This window comes from Gallus gallus, chromosome 1 (genome assembly GCF_016699485.2).
Source record: "Gallus gallus isolate bGalGal1 chromosome 1, bGalGal1.mat.broiler.GRCg7b, whole genome shotgun sequence".
In the NCBI taxonomy this organism is placed as follows: domain Eukaryota; kingdom Metazoa; phylum Chordata; class Aves; order Galliformes; family Phasianidae; genus Gallus; species Gallus gallus.
Genome location: NC_052532.1, coordinates 171,877,608 through 171,896,991, shown reverse-complemented (window position 1 = coordinate 171,896,991; position 19,384 = coordinate 171,877,608). Strand labels below are relative to the sequence as shown.

General features: G+C 36.0%; 1 protein-coding gene across 17 annotated transcripts in view; it reads right to left on the bottom strand.

Moving 5' to 3' along the window:
- POSTN (periostin) overlaps positions 1–17,629 on the bottom strand; it is a 33,267-nt gene extending 15,638 nt beyond the window's left edge. For all 17 annotated transcript variants that reach the window (XM_015277591.4, XM_046903177.1, XM_015277595.4 and 14 more), the window contains exons 1-12: positions 17,462–17,629; positions 15,919–16,017; positions 10,347–10,411; positions 8,902–9,059; positions 8,102–8,266; positions 7,092–7,238; positions 6,439–6,580; positions 3,944–4,156; positions 3,634–3,768; positions 2,655–2,803; positions 1,962–2,098; positions 1,161–1,291 (exon numbers count right to left, since the gene is read on the bottom strand). In XM_015277591.4, coding sequence (XP_015133077.1) covers positions 1,161–1,291; positions 1,962–2,098; positions 2,655–2,803; positions 3,634–3,768; positions 3,944–4,156; positions 6,439–6,580; positions 7,092–7,238; positions 8,102–8,266; positions 8,902–9,059; positions 10,347–10,411; positions 15,919–16,017; positions 17,462–17,583 — 1,663 coding nt within the window. In that variant the 5' untranslated portion in view covers positions 17,584–17,629. The remainder of the gene's footprint in view (positions 1–1,160; positions 1,292–1,961; positions 2,099–2,654; positions 2,804–3,633; positions 3,769–3,943; positions 4,157–6,438; positions 6,581–7,091; positions 7,239–8,101; positions 8,267–8,901; positions 9,060–10,346; positions 10,412–15,918; positions 16,018–17,461) is intronic.
- Positions 17,630–19,384: the final 1,755 nt, after the last annotated feature.

Genomic DNA, 19,384 nt, shown 5'->3' with positions numbered 1-19,384 from the left:
GCTTCTTTTCTACCTTCTAAAATCAAAAACAACCAGTTTTCTTTTGCTCTTTGTCACAATGCTCACTGAATAAAAATAATCTTTGTTTTGTATCTTTCTAACAGATAAATATTTTTATATTCCCTTAAAGAAAATTTATTTCAAAGTTTAAATTTTACAGAAAAAGTAACATTGTATCTTATAAAAAAAAGACAAGATAAAGTTCCAGAAATCAATCTGACTCTAAAAAATGGACTTTAAACTGTAGAAACAATAGGGTAAAACTAAAATTTCAACTGCAAATGAAATTAAGTAGAAACACAATGGTAGAAAAAGCCAATAAATAAATGTCCTTCATAAGCAGAATGGGACACACGGTTCTTTTTCTGGATTGTGGAAATGATTCAAAAGAATGCAGGCCTGGGCTGCAACATGAAGTAGTTAAGTTGTGACAAAATAAGCTTCAATTCCTTTTGTTTCTTTTGCAAGCAAACCCAGTCTTAAAAATAGAACCATGTGTTCATCTAGTTGCTTAAGTTCACAGCATTGAGACAAGCTTCTTTTGATTTTATGGCTCTCTAATGATATTCATTTAGGTTATCTGCTAATTTATCATTTATCACTAAAAAATACACTACACCAGAAGGTAATTTATACCAGAGCTATAACTTTAAATGACTAAGAGGGAATTCAAATTTACAGTGCCTCATTAGTGAGTTAATGGCTGCAGAGAGCTGGGTTATGCTAGGGCAACTACTTATCAGTACACTAAGTTGGACTCTCTGAAGTCATTAAGGATTCATGGGATTTTGTTTCAAGTCTTTGAACCTTGATCTGAAAAGTACAGGAGCAGAAAATGTGGCTGCTCTTCTGGATGTTGAATTCAAGGCAAGTGCTATTCCTGCACTAGTACAGCAAGCCAAATACACATTCCCTCATATAAACGAAAAGGATAATATGTCAACAAATGAGGATAATTTTTAGTTATGTTGGAAGTTTTTTCCCAAAAAGATATTTTCTCTGTCACTGAAGAAAGAATTAATTTAGGGAAATCCTGTGACTTGTTTATGCAAAATATTATCTGCTTTATCAGACATCTTTTGTCTAAGAAATACACTACCTATTTTTCCCATTAATTTTTCCACAGTTGCTTATACTTGTAGTTTTCTTCTGTTACTTACTTATCAGTACAGCCTTATCGTCATCGGTCAAACCTTTAAAAGCATCATTAGTTGGAACAAACAGAGTCCATGCTCCAGGCCGTGACAGAACATCATCTAAATCTGCAGCTTTCACCAGACTGAGGAAAACACTGTTTAAAACAAACAAACAAATCACAAATACATTATTTTGAAGTGTAGAAGTGTAGTAACTACACTTAGGTCTGGGCACTTAGTTCCTTCATTTGTTCTAAGAGCACATCGATTTTCAAACACTCCCACTATTTCCCAGGAATAAGGACAGTGGTGGACAAAAAATGAGAAAAAAAGGCTGTCTTAAGAGTAGCAGACTGAGAAAAAAAAAAGGATTTGAGAAGTAAAAATATTGTCAGTCTGGATCAAAGCAGAACTGAGGGAATAAAAAACCTGCAGATCAAAGAGATGAATGGAGGATTACAATAGCAGTTGCTCTCTGGAGGATTAGGATATCAGAAGACACAGGACAGAAATATAGACTGGGAATCTATGAGTCTCTAATCATTCTGCACCAATGTAGGATTGTATCATTGGTTAATTAAACCTTCAGACTCTTCTCCATTTATAGCTGTCGATGTGCCATCCAGTTCCTTTTATCCTCTTGCTTCTCTCTTGCCTATTTTGCAGTAAGGAACTGTTTTTAAGGAGATAATAACCTCTTTCCTGCACTCTTTGCACCCCAAATATCCAGTAACCTATGGTTCACAACTGTTTCTCAGTCCAGCTGTGCTGTATATTTTGCAACAGTCTGTAGCCAAATCTCAGCGCTGTCAAGATGCTACTCACCTAAAACGCTTATCATTTCTCAGCATTTCATGCAAAGATTTTTCTGCTGGCTTGATGATTTGTCTGAAGACGTGAATAAAACCATTCCTTCCTTCTTTACTTCCTCTGACCATGCATGAATTTTCAACACATACAGCCTGATTAAAAGAAAAACGATAGTCTCAAATGTACCTACTCAAAGAACACTTAAGTATTAAATTAAAACATTTAAGCATATTAAATAAATACAATGATTGTGTATTTCCCAACTGGCTGCTAAGATTGAAATCAATTTTCATCTGGATTTCCAAACGTCATATTGTATCGTCCTGCCAGGAAATCTGGTATTGTTTGAGAAAGCAAAAGTAAGAAAATCTGGAGTAAGTTAACAAACTGCAAATGTTTCCAAACATAATTTTTTTGTTTCCTTTGAGGATTTTGTTGCTTAGTTATAAAAATTAGTTTTATAAATTTATAACTGAATGCCAAATCCTGAATTTTGTTTAATTTTTTCAAAAGAGCAGATTATGCAAAATTCCCACAAAGACTGAATTCTCATTTCTTTTCCTAATTGGAAAGCTTATTTTTTTATTTGTTAGTAGTGGTAATTGTAGATATTGTTGTTTAAATTCAGCTTTGTTTTTTTTTTGTTCTTTCACACATTTTCCTTTTCGTAGTTAGGATGCATATTGTTAAAAAGTTCCATTCACTCACAGTGCGATACACAAAGACTCTTAGCAGTTTTCCACCGATTGTCTCCAGCTCTTGTCCATTGTATAGTTCATTGAGCCCAATTTTCACTTTTATAATGTGATTCTGCAGGATTGTTTTAAGAAGCCGTTGATCCATCTGTAAAGTGTCATCTACAACACCAATTAGGGAATAAATTATAGTTATTTACATAGTGAACTTCCATTCAAGTAAGTTTAACTGTGGACATCTGTATCATCACCATGGAAATACTTGATATACTTGAAATGCTAACAGCTTAGGACTTGGAAAAATATGTGTAAATAGAAAATGAATTGTTAAACATTTTCTGTAAATTATCCTTTCTCAAATTTAGAAATAACATTTTGACACAATCATTATTAACTACTATAAACAAAATGGCTGATGATTTTTGTGTGCCAGCTGTAATGCTGATGAGCTTATTACAAATTTTGCTTTCTGAACTTGCACCTGAAATCCTTCCCAAATGTCTCTGGGGCTGAAGGAAAGGATAGGATGTTCATGTGGTCATTCCTGTAAAGGTGTAGACATATTTTAAAGCACATTTCTATCACTTTCTCTGTGTTTTAATGGACTATAAAATACCAACCTCCTTTTATAAATTTTGGGAGTATAAATAACTAATCTAATGTAAGTAATGCGCAAGTTAAGAGTAATGTGCAAGTTCATTAATATCATTGCTTTTCCATTACATATCTGTGCATGTTTTGTGTCTTAGAGATAATATTTCCATTAATAAATGTTACCACTGAAAATGCTGTGTAGCCTAAATGGTTATGGTAAATGGTTACATTTACTTTGTCCTGTCATTTTGGAAGGCTAAAGTATCTCTAATTCTTAATTACTGTCTTTCCTTGGGACGTAGAACAAGTACTGGCAGTTATTTGGAAGACTGTCAGAGTATCATACACCCTTCTTGTTTATTTCAAAGTTCAGATAATAATCTTTAAAGGCTACTAACCTGAGAAAGCACGATTCTGTGGTACCAGGAGAGTGTATTGGCCTTCTGGTCTTAGAGAAGATGCTAGTCCTAGCTGTGTCACCAGGTCTGTAAAAGTAGTCTGCTGGGCACCTCCAAGCTCAATGACTTGCTTGGCTGCAAATAAAAGAGAAAGAAGAGATATTTTAAAACATTCTTTTTTTCCTTCCTTTTCCTTAATTGGATTTTTCATTCTTTCATAACCTTATCAACAACAGTGTATGTGAAAGAATCTAGGTGGGATGAGAGGAAATGTCTTCAATTTAATAAGTTTGTCATGCACATTACTAACCAGAATCAGGAATTAGCACTCTATCAATGAGGTGGATAACACCATTGCTCGTCACAATATCTTTGCGTTTCACCATCTTTACTCCATTCACAGTAAGAGTTTCACCATCACAGCCAACTTCAAGTGTGTTTCCTTCCAAAGTTTCATAGACAGCTCCACCCATGATCGCTTCAGAGCACTGAAGAGTATTTAAAATATGGAACTTCACAAGAGCTGCAGGGCAAAGAGAAAAAATTGTACACAGATATTTGGATATACAGATTCATACATCATAGAATCACAGAATGGCTTAGGTTGGAGGGAACCTTAAAGACCATCCAGTTCCAACCCCTGTCATGGGCAGGATTGCCAAACATCAGATCAGGCTGCCCAGGGCCCTGGACTTGAATACCTCAAGGGATGGGGCATCCACATTACTCAGCAGCCTATGCCAGCACCTCACAGCCCTCTGAATAGTTTTTTTTCCTAACATCTAACCTAAATTTCCCCTCTTCCATTTTAAAGCCATTCCCCTTGGTTCTGTCCCTGTCAGACCATGTAAAGTCAGTCACTCACCTGCTTTTAGGCTCCCTTCAAGTACTGGAAGGCTGCAACATGGTCTCCCTGGAGTCTTCTTTTCTCCAAGCTGAACAAACCCAAATCCCTCAACCTTTCTTCATAGAAGAGGTGCTCTAGCCCTTTGATCTTCTTTGTGGCCTTCCTCTGTACCCACTCCAACAGCTAAACATCCCTCCTGTACTGAGGGCTTGAGGCCTGGAAGAAGTACTCCAAATGGGGCCTCAAAAGAGGGGGATAGAGGGGCTAACTTTCTTATGATGCAGACCAGGATACTGTTGGCTTTCTGGGTACAAGAGCACACTGCTGGCTCTTGTCCAGCTTTTCATTCACCAGGATCCCCAAGTTCTTCTCTGCAAGGTTACTCTCAAGGAATCAGTACACATATCTGTGATTGCCCCAATCCAAGTGTAACAGTTTGCACTTGGCCTTCTTGAACCCCATTCTGTTCACATGGACCCACTTTTCAAGCCTGTCTTGGTCCCTCTGGATGGTGTTCCTTTCTTCTATTGTATCAACGGCACCACTCATCCTCATGACATCTGAAAACTCTATCCCATTGTCCGTCATTGATAAAGATGTTGAAGAGCACCAGTCCCAAGACAGATTCCTGGGGGACACCACTCCTCATCAATCTCAACATGGATATAGAACTATTGACCCCAACTCTTTGCCTGCAACTGATTTTTTATTCACCAAATTGTCCACTTTTCAAATCCATATCTCTCCAATTTAGAGGAAAGGATGTAGGAAGGTACCATGTCAAAAGCCTTGCATAAGTCCAAGTAGATGACATCAGTTGCAGCCTTTGTCCACCAATGTCATCACTGCATTCTAGAAGGCCGTCAGATTTTTAAGGAACACTAATTGCCATAAACCAAGAAAAGGGTCCATCAACCTCTCCTTTAGGGGTACCTCTAAGACATCTTAAATAATCACCATAATTGCTCATAAGCTGGAGACTCAGATTCCACTCTACTGTTTCCTTATACTGTTTCCAGATATCCTGTTTGTATGTACATTTGAATCACCCGGTCTCCTCCTGTGCAACTTAAAGCAAATATGAAGCTTTTAGTCTGATATGGCAGAGATACTACCCTTTCCTTGATGAGAGAGACAGATACTTGGTTTAATTCTAACTGTACTAATTCTATAGACTCTTTTTTTTTTTTTTTTTTTTTTTTTTAATTTTAGCTGAAATACAATTCTTCTTGATATACAAATGTAAGACAATGCCAGTTAAATTTAGGTGTCTACTTTTAACTTGACGATTTGGATAACTGCAAGATTCTTAGACTTAAGTGCCACATATTTGCATATCAAAGCGTTCAGCAGAACTGTAATTGCTGAACTTAGCTTTCTAAATGAGCACAATTTAGGTCTGAATTGATCACGTATGTGTAGGTGGGTAATGCATTTGTTAGAAGCCAAAGCTCAATATACAGAAAAAAAGGAAAGAGCCATTTTCTGTCAACAGTGCATTCCAAAGATCTGAATTATCCACTTTGTTCCATTAACTGTAAATGGTCAAAGATGTGATCTTGAAAGTAGAGGGATGAATACATCCTTTACTGCAGAACAGATTTTTTAAAGAATATATTTTACTTTTCAGTATCTACTCAAAGAGCTAACATCACACAATTTCTTGATCTTCTCTTTGTTTACAGAATCAATATGAGGAAAACTACAGCAGTTCTAGATAGCTCTTCCCTAAAATCAAAACTGAGAAGTGAAGCAAGCTGCACATCCACTGAGATAAAACACTTCATTAATGAACATTTCTTTAAACCCTGATGTAGCTCATGAACTACTTCCAATTATCTGATGATTTTCCTGTCGTGTTCTCAATAGGTTCTGAATAGGTTCTTCAGAGGATAATGCAATTTCTACTTCCTGATCTACTAACCTGTATTTCTCTTGTGCAAGAAAAGTTCACATACCTTCAGAAGCTACCTTGTCACCCATGATTCTTTCTAAGATTCCTCTTGGAAGACGCTCAAAAGCTTCATTAGTAGGAGCAAAGAGTGTGTAATAACCAGGCCTTCCAAGAGTATCTAAGACGTCTGACGTGATGGCAGCAGCCTGAAAAATAAAATTGATTATTAATGCTGGTTATTTAAAGCATTGCCCAAATAGCTTAGCCAACTATTCACAGGAAAACAGAATATTAACTAAAAGTTAACGTATTTTGACCCCTAAATTCTGAAGTCAAGTCTTATTCTTCAAAAGTAATGTTGAATTTACACTGAAAGCTAGAGTTGCTCATGAGAGTTCACAGACAACATTTAGCACAAAATATCTCCTGTGCTTTCACCTAGCATCCAGGGGTCTTTAATGTGAGACTGTGTTCTTTGTTACAGAAATATGTGTTAAAAGTGAAATGACAAAATGGGATAGAAAATTAATTATGTGGGTAAAATATGCCTTCGTATGACAAGTTACATCCTTAATTTAGCACACAGTGAGTCACTTTATTTGATTTACTTTTTGTCTTTAACAAATTAACCCTTCATGCCTACAGGCACAATACACAAATAGAAAAGAAAGAAGAAGAAACTACAAGACCAGAATGTTTCTAATTTTGTCCACTTACTCTGAGAGATGAAAGGTCATCCTCAACTTCAATGAAATCTTGAATGGTATTTCCAACAGCAGTTAGGACACGGTCAATTACATGAACAACACCATTGGTAGCAATCTGGTTGCCATGGATTATCCTTGCACAGTTAACAGTAACAACCTATGTATGAGGAATCAAGTAGTAGAAAACTATGCTTATTCATTTGATCATATGCCTGGAATCTGATTTTTGCAGAATAGCAGTCTATGTACTGTGAAAAATGTGTTTGTCCTTTCAGGCTTTTTTTTAAACATTAAGTAAAACAGTGCAAGATTTATAAGGCTGACACAACTCTTCTGGAAAGCATTCAGCTAAAGGCTGACTAATGCAGGCTACATTGATTTCCTATTCATGTTTTATTTGCCATTATGGTCCTTATTTTTCATATTTTCTTACCATATCTGTTTAATACAGTGATTATATATATATATATATTGATTGATTGATGTAAACTGTTGTCCAACATTAATATTTTCATGCATTTGAGGCAGGGACAAGTGACATGATTGGGAGATTTTAGCATTTATAAAAATAAAATTATTTCTAGAAAGTAATGGATGTCTGCATGCTACAGTATTAAATATTTCTACCAGGCTGTCCAATTCAAATAAAAAATCTGATCTAATTAAAAGATCTGATTAATAGTATTTTGTAAATACATGAAGATTAATAGCTGGTTTTGCTCTTGGATTTATTGTGATGCTATATTTTGGCCACAAAAGGCTTGATTTTTAGGAAGGAAGTTCATTCTCATCAGAACCTTGACATTAAACAGCAAACTGAACATATTAATTAATTCTTGGTGATCGGCCTGCAAAGGAAACTGAATTTGTTCAAGAGAAAATGTATTTATTTTTATCAGTGACAACTGAATTGCTAGCTACTAATCTTTTCATTACCTATTTGCTTAGCTGTAGAATTAAATAAAAGAAATATCAGTGATTAAAATTACATTATTACAGAAGTCTTATCTATAGACTTACCCCATTAGGATAATGGTTAATAAGCAATTTCTGGCCATTATACATGGACACCAGTGTCATGCCATTCTTAAGATCTTTTGTCAACATGCGCTTGTTTACCATGTGGTGGTGGAGAGCATTATATAGTTCAATATTTACATTGTCAATTAAATTCCTGTGAATTTCCTGAAGAAGAAAGAAAATTAATTAATTTGAAATTTCAGGAGCATTCTTCAGTTAGAAAGGTGTACATATTGCTTTACCTTAAGATATACTATCAACAAATTGACAGATACTTCCAGTTCAGAAACACATGATTTCACTACTTAGCAGCCTGGCTTTGTTCAGATGCTGCTTTAGACTAATTCGATTACAAATTGGAGACAAGAAATCTCATTATAGGCAAATCACCAAAGGTACTTTAGTTCAATATTTATTTTAACTAAAAGCATTACTAAAAGGAGGACACGTGAGTCACTGACAAAACATGATTGTACTCTACATTATGTAATTGCTGGAATTCCTGTTGGTTACCCTAAAACTGTATGAAGACTAGCACTATTAAAATTTGAAATGCAAGTGCTTAAGTAAGAAACACTGCTGCTGAGCATTCCTGAAAATAAAGTCAGATAGTCTAGCTTCAGAAATGTACAATAAACAGGTACACTTCTGTATTATAACTTGTCTAATGTCTGCTTATACCTAAAATCTTAATATTGTTTGTTGTCTAGGTTATAATAAACTAGTTATTGTTAGCTTATTAACTAAAACATTACCTGAAAGAGAAATACACGCATACACAAATACACACAAATGCTTACCGAACTTAATTGCTCCCAGGCTTCATTACTTGGTGCAAAGAAAGTGAATGAACCTCTTCCCTCAATCTCTTCTCTCAGCTTTGACATGTCAGAATACTGCTGAGTGGAGGTAGCTCCCACAATACCAAGAGTGCCATATACATGATCAATAGGAGCAACTAAAATCGACATGAAACAAAAATACTGTAAATACTTCAGCCAGTTTCTCACAACTAAGTCCAATTTATTTCTTCTGTTTGGACAAGTGTATTGCCTTTATGAAATTGTTTAAATCAATATTAAAACAACATGCTTGAATTAAAATTCCACTGTCAATACATTCTAAATTTGTCCAAACACATCTGCTTGTTATTTATTTTCTGGTTTGTTTAATGAGCTGAAAAAATAGATCAAACAAAACTAGATATTGTAATGCTTTCTTTAAAAAAAAAGTCTTGTTTTGTTCCAAGTCTCATATGGAATGGGAACCTATCCATCTGGGACCTTTGAGAGAAGATATGAGTCAATTTCATCTGCAGTCTCAAAAATTGCTGAAGCAGGTCACATTTGGTCACCACCAAACAGATTTATTTTTGTGAGGCCTCTTCCAGTGGTTGTCATTTGTAGAGATTGACTCAGACAGAGAGCAAGAATGACGATAATCTTACAGTCAAAACTCTGCTATATGAGAATAGGATGCAGATCTCCTAATTCTAGGCATCCACAGGTCAGGTATTGACATATGAGCTAGTTGTCCTAAGCTACTTTTACAGTTGTAGGGAGGAAAGAATCTTTTGGAGCACGCCTGACCTCATTCTACTGTAAACATCTAAAGTGAAATGAATACACCTAAACAAGATGAACTCTGCCATAAGATATGATTAATGGAATGTAGAAGATGAGCTCAAATAGAGGGTTATAAAGTGATGAAATATATGCCATCTCAAATTATCCTTCCTTGTTGCAATTAAGTTTATTTATGCAAAACAAAATAGCAAAAAAAGGAGAAATTAACAATCTCTGCCTTCATTTTCACTCTTTAGTTTATCTAAAGCCTTTTAGTTAGCCACATTCAAGTCTTCTCATGAAAATGAGTAAACAGAACTTTGATATACCACATTTCATGCCCTAGGTTTCTGATCTCACTGGTGTGCTATGGGTTACTCTGGAATGGGAGGGGAACAGGAATAGAGGTTCTCCTCGAGCTGTTTTGGAAATAGAGAACTCTATTACTTCTCTCCAATCCAGTAGCTGGAAGCAATTGGAGAATTTAACTTAAACTGCAGGATCAAATTCAATGCTGGCTGATTTTCAATTGTACTGACCAGGTACAAATGAAACTTTGCATTCTCAGACAGTAATTTGTAAAAAGAGGCAATGTTTCCTCAAGCTGACAACTTCTGAAAGTCTCACTTTTTGTAGTGCTTCTCATATACTGACTCATCCATATGAAAATGAACTAGTACCTGCAGGACATCCTCTCATACCATCCATCTTCATGTAGCCAGGACAGCACTCATATAAGACAGTTCTGTAGAATATATGAAAAACAATTGTATATCAAGTTTAGTTTGCAGCCCCATTTTTTTCATTATTAATTTTACATTGTGAAGTACACTTTCTCATAATCTTTTTGCCTTTTTTTTTTTTTTTAATCATTCAACCTATTCTGTATAGATTACAAATTGGTTGTTGTTTTACTAAGTGTAGTCATTAAGCTCAACTGGTAGGAAAAAAAAGACATGAAAGAGGTTACAGAGTTATGAAAAGATGGTGTAAACAGAATAGCAACAGAAGAAAATTAATTTGATGAGTTTATTTTGAAAAGATTAGGTGGGACAGAGGGTAAGCAAAAATGAACACAGTGGGAATAGTGAGAGGAACTGATAGCAATAGTGTCCAAAGGGAAAAAAATTAAACACATAAATTTATGATATATATAAATAAAATGTAAATATAAATTAAATATAAATTTAAATGACAAAAATGTATTAAGTAACCTACAATCTGGATGTAGAAATGGATACTTCAGAGAAGGTCTTGGGGGTTGTACGGTGAAATAAATTGGGAGCAGAGCCTCAGTGTACCAAGAAGACTTTGAAGAAGCTCAGGAATGAGGGAGATAATTAATTAAGTACAGATATAAAGCAGGTCATAAAAAACAGAGTCACTAAAGACAGGATAGTTGGACGTGAGAGAAAGTTCCCTGGTAAATATAGCAAGGATGAAAACCAGATTGCAACAAATCAAACACAGAGTTAAAAGAGTATGTCATCAAAGCATACGTACAATTTAATAATAGAGCAGACCAGGAACTGTTAAATAAAGATGTCAGTAAAATACTCCCTTTCTTGAACATGAATAATCAATACACAGCAGCAAACCAGGGCTAACTGGTAATTCTGTACTGTAACATTCAACTTTGTACTGAATGCCTAATGGAATATAACACCCTTTTAATTAATATGACAGAAACAGAAGATCTACCATAGACTTTCTTGACTAATTCTCTTCAAAGTTAGTGCAAGTTTGCAAAAAACCCCACAGAGTTATTACTGTGTTGATTCTGGCCCTTCCATACAAAGAATGTCAATAAATTCTATAATCTTATCAAGATCTAAAGCGTATTTTAACCTTGCAGACTTCAGACTTCAGATATTTCTTTTCACATTATGATCTGTTGTGAATGGCAATGAAGGTCTTACTAATAGTATTATTTTTGTATGTGTGGTTGATCTTGGCAGTTAAAGAGTTCTGAACAGGATTTCCTTGAAGATTTTTGCTGAGTCTTTACCACAGTATTCTAGCTTTTAAACTGTAGAGCCTTCAGTGGCTGTTGAATAGGCAGGCTTCTCTCATTCTTCACAAGCTAGAGCTGGCAAACATATTAAACTAGCTAGATCTAGCTAGATAACAAACATATTAAACTGTACAACTTACTCAAATGAGAAGTTGGACTCAAAAGCATCACTATCTAATCTACTTGAAGAGATTTTAAAAATGAACGCAGACTGGAAGAGCAACAGTGTTACAAACCATGATTTATAAAGGTAGGATTGGAATTCCATAGTTTACAACAGTCTGATATAGATGTTCAATATTTAAGATTTAAAAAAAAAAAAAAGAAAAAACAGCAAACAACACACAACATTTCATTTCTCTGTGCTAGGGAAACATGTAATCTCCATTCTGTCATATACAGATACACACATAACCTTTTCACCTTTCTGGCACGTGCCCCTTTTCAGCAAATGAGCCATATATTCAAAATATTTGTACAGTTCTTTTACACATATTTCATTCTGTAAGGCAATTTATTGAATGGCCATTTCCTGGAAGTGTAAGATGAACAGAGAGTTTAGGCTAAAGATTTTCTAACTAGTAATAAAATTAAACTTATAACCTTTCACCTTCCTACCAGTTGTATCCTTGCCAGTAGCTAATAAAACAAGTCATCTGATTTGTGCAACAAAAGCCAGAATATTAGCCCAACTGTGTGAACTGCTTTGTCATGAGTAGTTCTTTATTTCCACAGGAAAAAAAAAGAAAGAAAATAATATATATATGTGTGTGTGTGTGTGCGCATGTGTATGTATATATATCACCCTTTGAGCGACTGTGAGAGGCTGCAAACTTAATCAGCTTTTGGAGAAAGGAAAAAAGAAGTTGAGTTCTAAGTATAGCATAAGACAAGGCAAGTTCAGTCTTCTTACCATAACCAGCAGTGACACAATCAATGAAAAGCAGAAAACTGGATGAAAAGCTTAGTTAAGAAAGATGTTTCTTCAGCCAAGCATTACAAGACCAGTGTAAAGATCATTAAAAGATCAGACCTCTTTTACCACGTAACTTGTTATGAAAATCCCACACTTCTTTCAATCACTGAGAGTTACTCTTAGTGGTTTTTTTTTTTTTTTTTTTTTTTTTACAATATTCAAATGCCCCTATGGTTGACCACAATTAGAAGATCCACGTATCAGTTGTGCTCAAGATGTAGTGAGAAGGATGGAATGAGAGAAGAGTGGTCCATACAAAGGATCCAAAAATAAGATTAGAATGCTATAGAACCTGATGGAAGATGCTATTCTTCAATACCACTCACTCACAGACACATGGAACGTTCCAGCTCACACGGTAAAGTCATCCCCATCTGTATGACCCTGCTAGTATAAGATGGTGTGTAAGTGAAGAAAGTAGAGTTTGGGAAATTTTTTGCATGTATTTTTTAGTACTAAGCCGTCTCCACTTCATCCAACGGAATATATTTTCAAAGGAAAAGAGAACTGATGTAGACTACCATATATTCTTGTTATTCTTTGTTAACAGAGAAGTATTCAGCTTATTCAGATCAGCTCCGTGACTCATCTGTTTCTACTTGCTGGCATGGAGATAAAATACTGTATAAAAACAGTGGAACACTTTTTGGACCAACAGACTTTGATTTTGGCAAATCTTTAGCTTGTATCCCAACTGGAAGTTTACACAAGTGTGCAGGATATGTAAACATAAGAAAGTTCCTTAAATTAACATTTTATAGAAACTATATGCAAGTTATGCAGGCCTTATAAACACAGAGATATTCACATGAAAAGAGTCATTGTCCTTTGGACTACCATTCCTACTAAAATAACCTCTTTAGTAATGGGTTCACATCATATTTCACACATTCATATTTTGTGAGTACAGAGAATATAACTCCCAATAAGAGCTAAGATTAAATTTTAACAGATGCTCAATTACAACCACAAAAAAGTCCATGACTCTTCTTAATCCCATATACACTGGTTTCTCCTCTAGTTTTTTTTTCTGTGAGTGCCTGTACAATGGTAGGATTGTTAAAAGAGGATGGAGATACTTCTGCGTTTCTCACAATCAGATTCTACTTGCTGCTGCTCAGTCTCTTCTACTGGTTGGCTGTAGCAGGTTTCCTGCTTAAGGCCTAACAAAGACTCTGCATAATGCTTTCCAGCTTTGTCGGAAAAGGGAATAAAGTCATGTATGATTTCAATGAGTCCAAACTGTCTATTGCTTCAAATTACTTTTCCTGACACATTAGAAGGAACACATTTTTCACTTTTCAGATTTGGGCAGAGGGCAGACTTTTGCTCACGGGAACACATGACATCTATCTAGGAATAAAACCACAGAAGTAATTTGCTTTCCAAAACTGACTTGAAAATATCCAAACTTCATTTTCAGGAAATATCCTTCTTCCTAATGTGTCTGTAGTGGAATAAAATGTAGTGCCAAAGAAGTTAGTAGTATGGCAGATATTTCTCAAAAGGTGAAATATTGTGTATAACTTGTGGCGTGACCACTGAAGAAAGAAGGAAGTCTGTATTATAACGCCACCTGGAGGAGCAGGAAGGATTCTGATAATGACTACAAACCTACGAGTACTAAAAATCGGAAGGCAAGGATGGGGCAAATGATCACACACAGTCTAGTTTGACTGGAAGTTGATCACTGTAATCATCAATTGCCCAAACTTCCTCGATATTTAGTAAGAAAAATGGATTCTAACCTGTCTGGAATTAAAAAAAAAAATAAATCAAAATAAAGGAGAGTGGGACTGTGTGAGATTCAAGATAGTAAATTAAGTTCTGAAGGAACTTCTGAGGATTTGGAACAATCAGACTGCTTGTCTGTCTGGAAAGTTAATTATAATTTGTGCTATTTCCACTCTAGCACAATGCTATTACTTTCTTCCATCTTCTTAAAGAAGTACATAATTACTAATCTGATAAATTTTACAATAGCAGAAAGCTTAGGGTGACAACTTGGGTCATGAAAATAATCTTTTCTTGAGCTCTGACAGGGACAGGGTATCATTCCTCACATCTAGACTTACTTTAGAATTCAGACTTCAAAGCCATGGCTGTACTTGAAAGGAAAGACAATGTGTTGAAATCTGTGCCTCATTGTACTGGATATTTAACTCAGTTCCCTTAATTTATGGTATGCCAGCAGAGCAATGAAAACATTTTCTCAGGAAGAAAATGGGAGAAAACTTCCTCCCACTACCTCTTTCTTCAGCCTTCTCCCCAAGGGTCTTTTTCAACACTGTGTAATGACATAATATCTTTTAGGGATCTTAACAACACAAAGCCTCTAACAGCCAACAGAAGTAATGGAAACCACAATACAAGCCCTTTTCAGATCTTTGTCTGAATTCTGACTACAAATTCAAGACTAATTTTAACAGTGCAAAAAATCATTAGTGGGGAAACAAAATTAATGGGGAAACAAGAACAGTGATTTCCTGTGACCGCTGCTGAGAAGGTTATCCAACTAATTGTGTATCAACAGGAGAAAATGTGGTACAACTAAAAAAAAATACTAGATCATTGCATTTGGTAAATGGTGTTAAATTACTTAATTTTAAACATGACAATTAAGGCAGACCAATTTATGGATTGGGGTTTTTGTATGAATTCCTGCTCTGAAACCACTCTTGTGGGTGATACAGAGGTATTGACTCTGATACTGTTGACACTTTTTTCCCCACAGAAAAGGCAACGGCTTGTATTCTGGAAAAACGTGACAACTGAAATACATACAGATTCCAAAAGATTGTGAAACTCATCCAGACTTGTTCTGTGTTCATAATATTTTTCTTTTCTCTTTGTGAAAAGGTGTGGTCTGAGCACATAACTGCTAGTTGTTCAGAGTTCTTCTCACAGTTGGCCTCAGGCCCCTCTGTGTTTCTGAGTAGGTCACATAGCCTTGTATTTCCCTGTGTTTAGAACAGACCTACATAAATTTAACTGACAAAAATATTCCTGAAACTTATGCCTGGAAGCCCATTCAACTTTAAAAGCACCACATACCGTGCTATCATTTTCTCACATTTTGTGATTATTTTTGGCAGCAATTACTGAATCCAGGTGGTTTTAATTAAAGGAAAGCTGTGTAAAACTCTGAAATTAATTCTTCTTAGTTCTGCATTTGAAGCAAATATTTAGTTCTGCACTGAGAAGAGTTTTCTAATTGAACGTTATCCTGTTTCAATGGGTGTTTTGAACAGCAGATACTTACGCTTTCTTTCCACAGATGGATCCCTGGTACCAGTTTCTGCAGGTGCTGAAGTATTTCTTTTTGGTTCCCATAACTTGCTGAAGGGCACAGACATTTGGGCTATGGATGGAGTGAGAAACATTTTAAAAAGAAGTCTTTACACTTCTGTAAAATTGCTATATAAGGTAACAGCATATACATTTTCTGTAGAGCAAGAATGAGAAATGAACATCTGGCTTTAGCTGCCAGGGCAGGTGCGCATTCAAGCAACCACAGTGCAAGTTCCCAGGACTACCCGGCTGGGTTTCTTGGCAGGTCCACCCTCCTGGTGGGGACAGATGATTCCCCTCCGCTCTGGCCTGACCCTCTGTCTCAATATGTCTTACATTTCTTCCTTCCTCCTGGGAAGTGAATTAATTACCAGCCACCGGGGACTTAGCTGCTAATACCATCAGGCTTTTTTCATTAAAGCTTTTTTTCTTGAACACATCTGTGCAGCTGAAGGTCACAGGGAGATGGGGAAGAACAGTGACTGGTTCTTTATGTGGAAGGGAACCGTATAAATCAATCAGCTGTTTTGATTGCCATCCATTTGGAGGACTGCAGGCACCTAAGTAAACATTCTGGGAATTACTGGGGACCAAAGGGTAAACTGACATGTAAATAAAAAGCATCGCAGAATTCAAACAAGGAAAACTTTTTTACTTAGCATAGCAGTGTACAGAAGAGGAATTTTCTAAGAGCAAATTCCATGGAGCAAAGGCATTTTGTCACTAATTTGTATAATTTCACAGTACAAAAGTTCATCAGTTCAAGAGTTAAAACATATGCTTTATAACAATGGGAATGAGAGAGAGAGAGTGAGAGGGAAAAGAAGGGAGGGAGGGAGGGAGGGGGCGAGAGAATTCAATAAAGGAAGGCAGACAGGATGGTGAACAATTCTTTTCACAGAACAGTTTTCCCTACAAAAGATTGAAGGGAAATATGTCGAGATACATCATTTCCCTGACACCAGCTGTTCAAATAAGTTCCGTATCTCTGAGCAGCCTGGCTTGTGAGTGTTGTCTCTGGGGTGCCCCGCTGAGCAAGTTGCCGCTACCCCATTGGGAACAAAGTTTTACAGAGATCTCCCAGTGTCAGACAGCATTAAAGAATAGTTCATTATTTATTCATTAGGACAGAAAAAAAGCAAGTAAATGTTGTGGAATAAGTGTCAGTTCTATCCAAACATTTGAAAATGTGTATTAAACATATCCCAAACCCCATTACATTAATCATGGACTGTAATTAAGATCAGTGATTGTAGAATGTATGCATTTTGTTCATCAAGAAGTGGGGATTTAATTTTTTCCAGGTTTTATGAAGCTTTACATTCTTTTGTATCCCTCTGAAACTCCCCAGGAAGCTTTCAATCTAGTTCTTATAATTTAGAACAAAAAGTAATTCTTGAATGATAGGAAACAGAGTGAAAAAAAAAATCAAATTTAATGTAACATGAGAAGAAAAAAAAGAATAACAGTTTAGATTTTCCCTTTTAAAATGCAAGTAAAGCCCCCATACTTACCCTTGGTCGCGTGCCCTTATTCGACTATGAGTTAAAATCTTGTCATAGTGAGCAGATGCGGCTGCTTGTTCAAAAGCAGACAAGAAAAACGTGGAAAAGGTGAATAATAAAAAGATCTTCATCTCTAGTCCTCTGTCGCTTCTGGCAAGTCTAGAAGAGAGAACTGGCAGAGGCTCTGGAGGGCCGACAATTTATATACATGCTGGAAGGTAGTGGGAGGGAACCAGGGAATCAACCTGAAACTTTGTACCACCCTCCTTGGAGTAGCAGCTTTGGCTGCCAACTTCAGTAACCTAAATTAATATCATACATTCACCGTATGAGCAGTTCTTTTTTTATCCCTGATTGACTAATTTCTTCCTCATTACAGAAGGCTTAGCATTTTATTCTGCTGACACAACAGCAGAAGTTTGGGAAGTTTAGACTTTGAGTTATGATTTAGTATTTATAGCACTGAAGCTTCCAGAAGTTGGGATCACTGTGTGGCTCTATTCAAACCCAGATGAAGTTTCTTCCTGCTGCTTTCTTCTGTTTTCTGTGTCCTTATAGTTATCAGTTCTGAACTGTTTAACTAGTGAAGTTGATGAAAGTTCCAGTCAACAGTCTGTTGTCAATACTCTTGTCAAACAACACCTATGTCTTCAGAAAAAAAAAAAGCTATGTTAATACATATACTGATTATGAAGCAGTTATACAATCAAACATACTATTTAAATATGTATTTTAATTCTAATAGTAACATTTATTATTGCAAAATGCTTTTAGTTGGAACCTCATGTAGTCTCATAGAATTCAGAGTAGCTGAAAATTTGAAGAAATACTTACTTATACCCAATAGTTGGTTGTTGGGAGCCTCTAGTGAAACAAATGGAAAATGTAATGCTGAGCTATAAATGAGGGAAATGAGGCAGAAAGATGAAGTGCTGAAGACAGGCTGAAACACTCAGCAAAGGGGAGGTCTTAAGGAACAGTCAGTGTTTGGACTGCAGTCCATGAGTTTATGATTTTAATGTAGAGAAAAAAGTCTGCAATTGTATAAAAGGGTTCACATATGAATTCAAATTCATATTTCAGACCTGTATGAAGATATGTCAGTTTTAATGACAGAACTTTGCTGTAGATTATTCCTCCAAAACAGGGAAAATAATAATATGGATAACTGGAAATGGATGAAACGTTGGACTGATATAGCTGGGGGAACCTCTCATTACAGAGCATAGACAAATGGAACAAAGAGCAGAGGCTGGAGACACTGGCTATTTACTATGTATATAGGTAAATATTATTACAAGGCATAATGCATAGACATTTAATGATCTAGGATATCACCATGGCACTTTGTGTCTTCTGAGGTTAAGAACAGGTACATTTGGTTAAATGTTAAAAAGACTTTTTACTACTGCAGCCTGTATCATCCTATAAATGACTCGAGTAGCTGAAGGCAGTATCAGCTGTGTGTGAATTCACACAGTCTTGCTGAACCACCATCTTTAGATCAACTCACAGAGGTGATGGGTCAACATAGAATTACACGTTTTAAGGGAATGTCACTGCCGTGCTACTTCTGTTCCTCTTAGAGCTCTTTATCTCTGGTCTTTGCAGCAAGAACTGCTGTGAGAAATATCACCTCCTGGATGCCTAGCTCTGACATTTAGAGCTGGTAGTAGGGCTCAGTTGATTACTCATTGCAGTTCTCATTCTACAGATGAAAAATTAGAAGATGTTCTCTTAAAGTAATAAGAGAAACTTGTGAAAATCACAGCATTGTTCCTGTACCTGTCTTCTCTTCCCAGAAGTATCTCCTTCCTGAGTCTCTCACCTCTCAGCACAGCTCACATACTTCTCTACCACATTCATCCAAGTAGCATCAAAAATGAGTAGAAACTAATGCTACTGCATACACTGGGAATCATAGCTATCTCT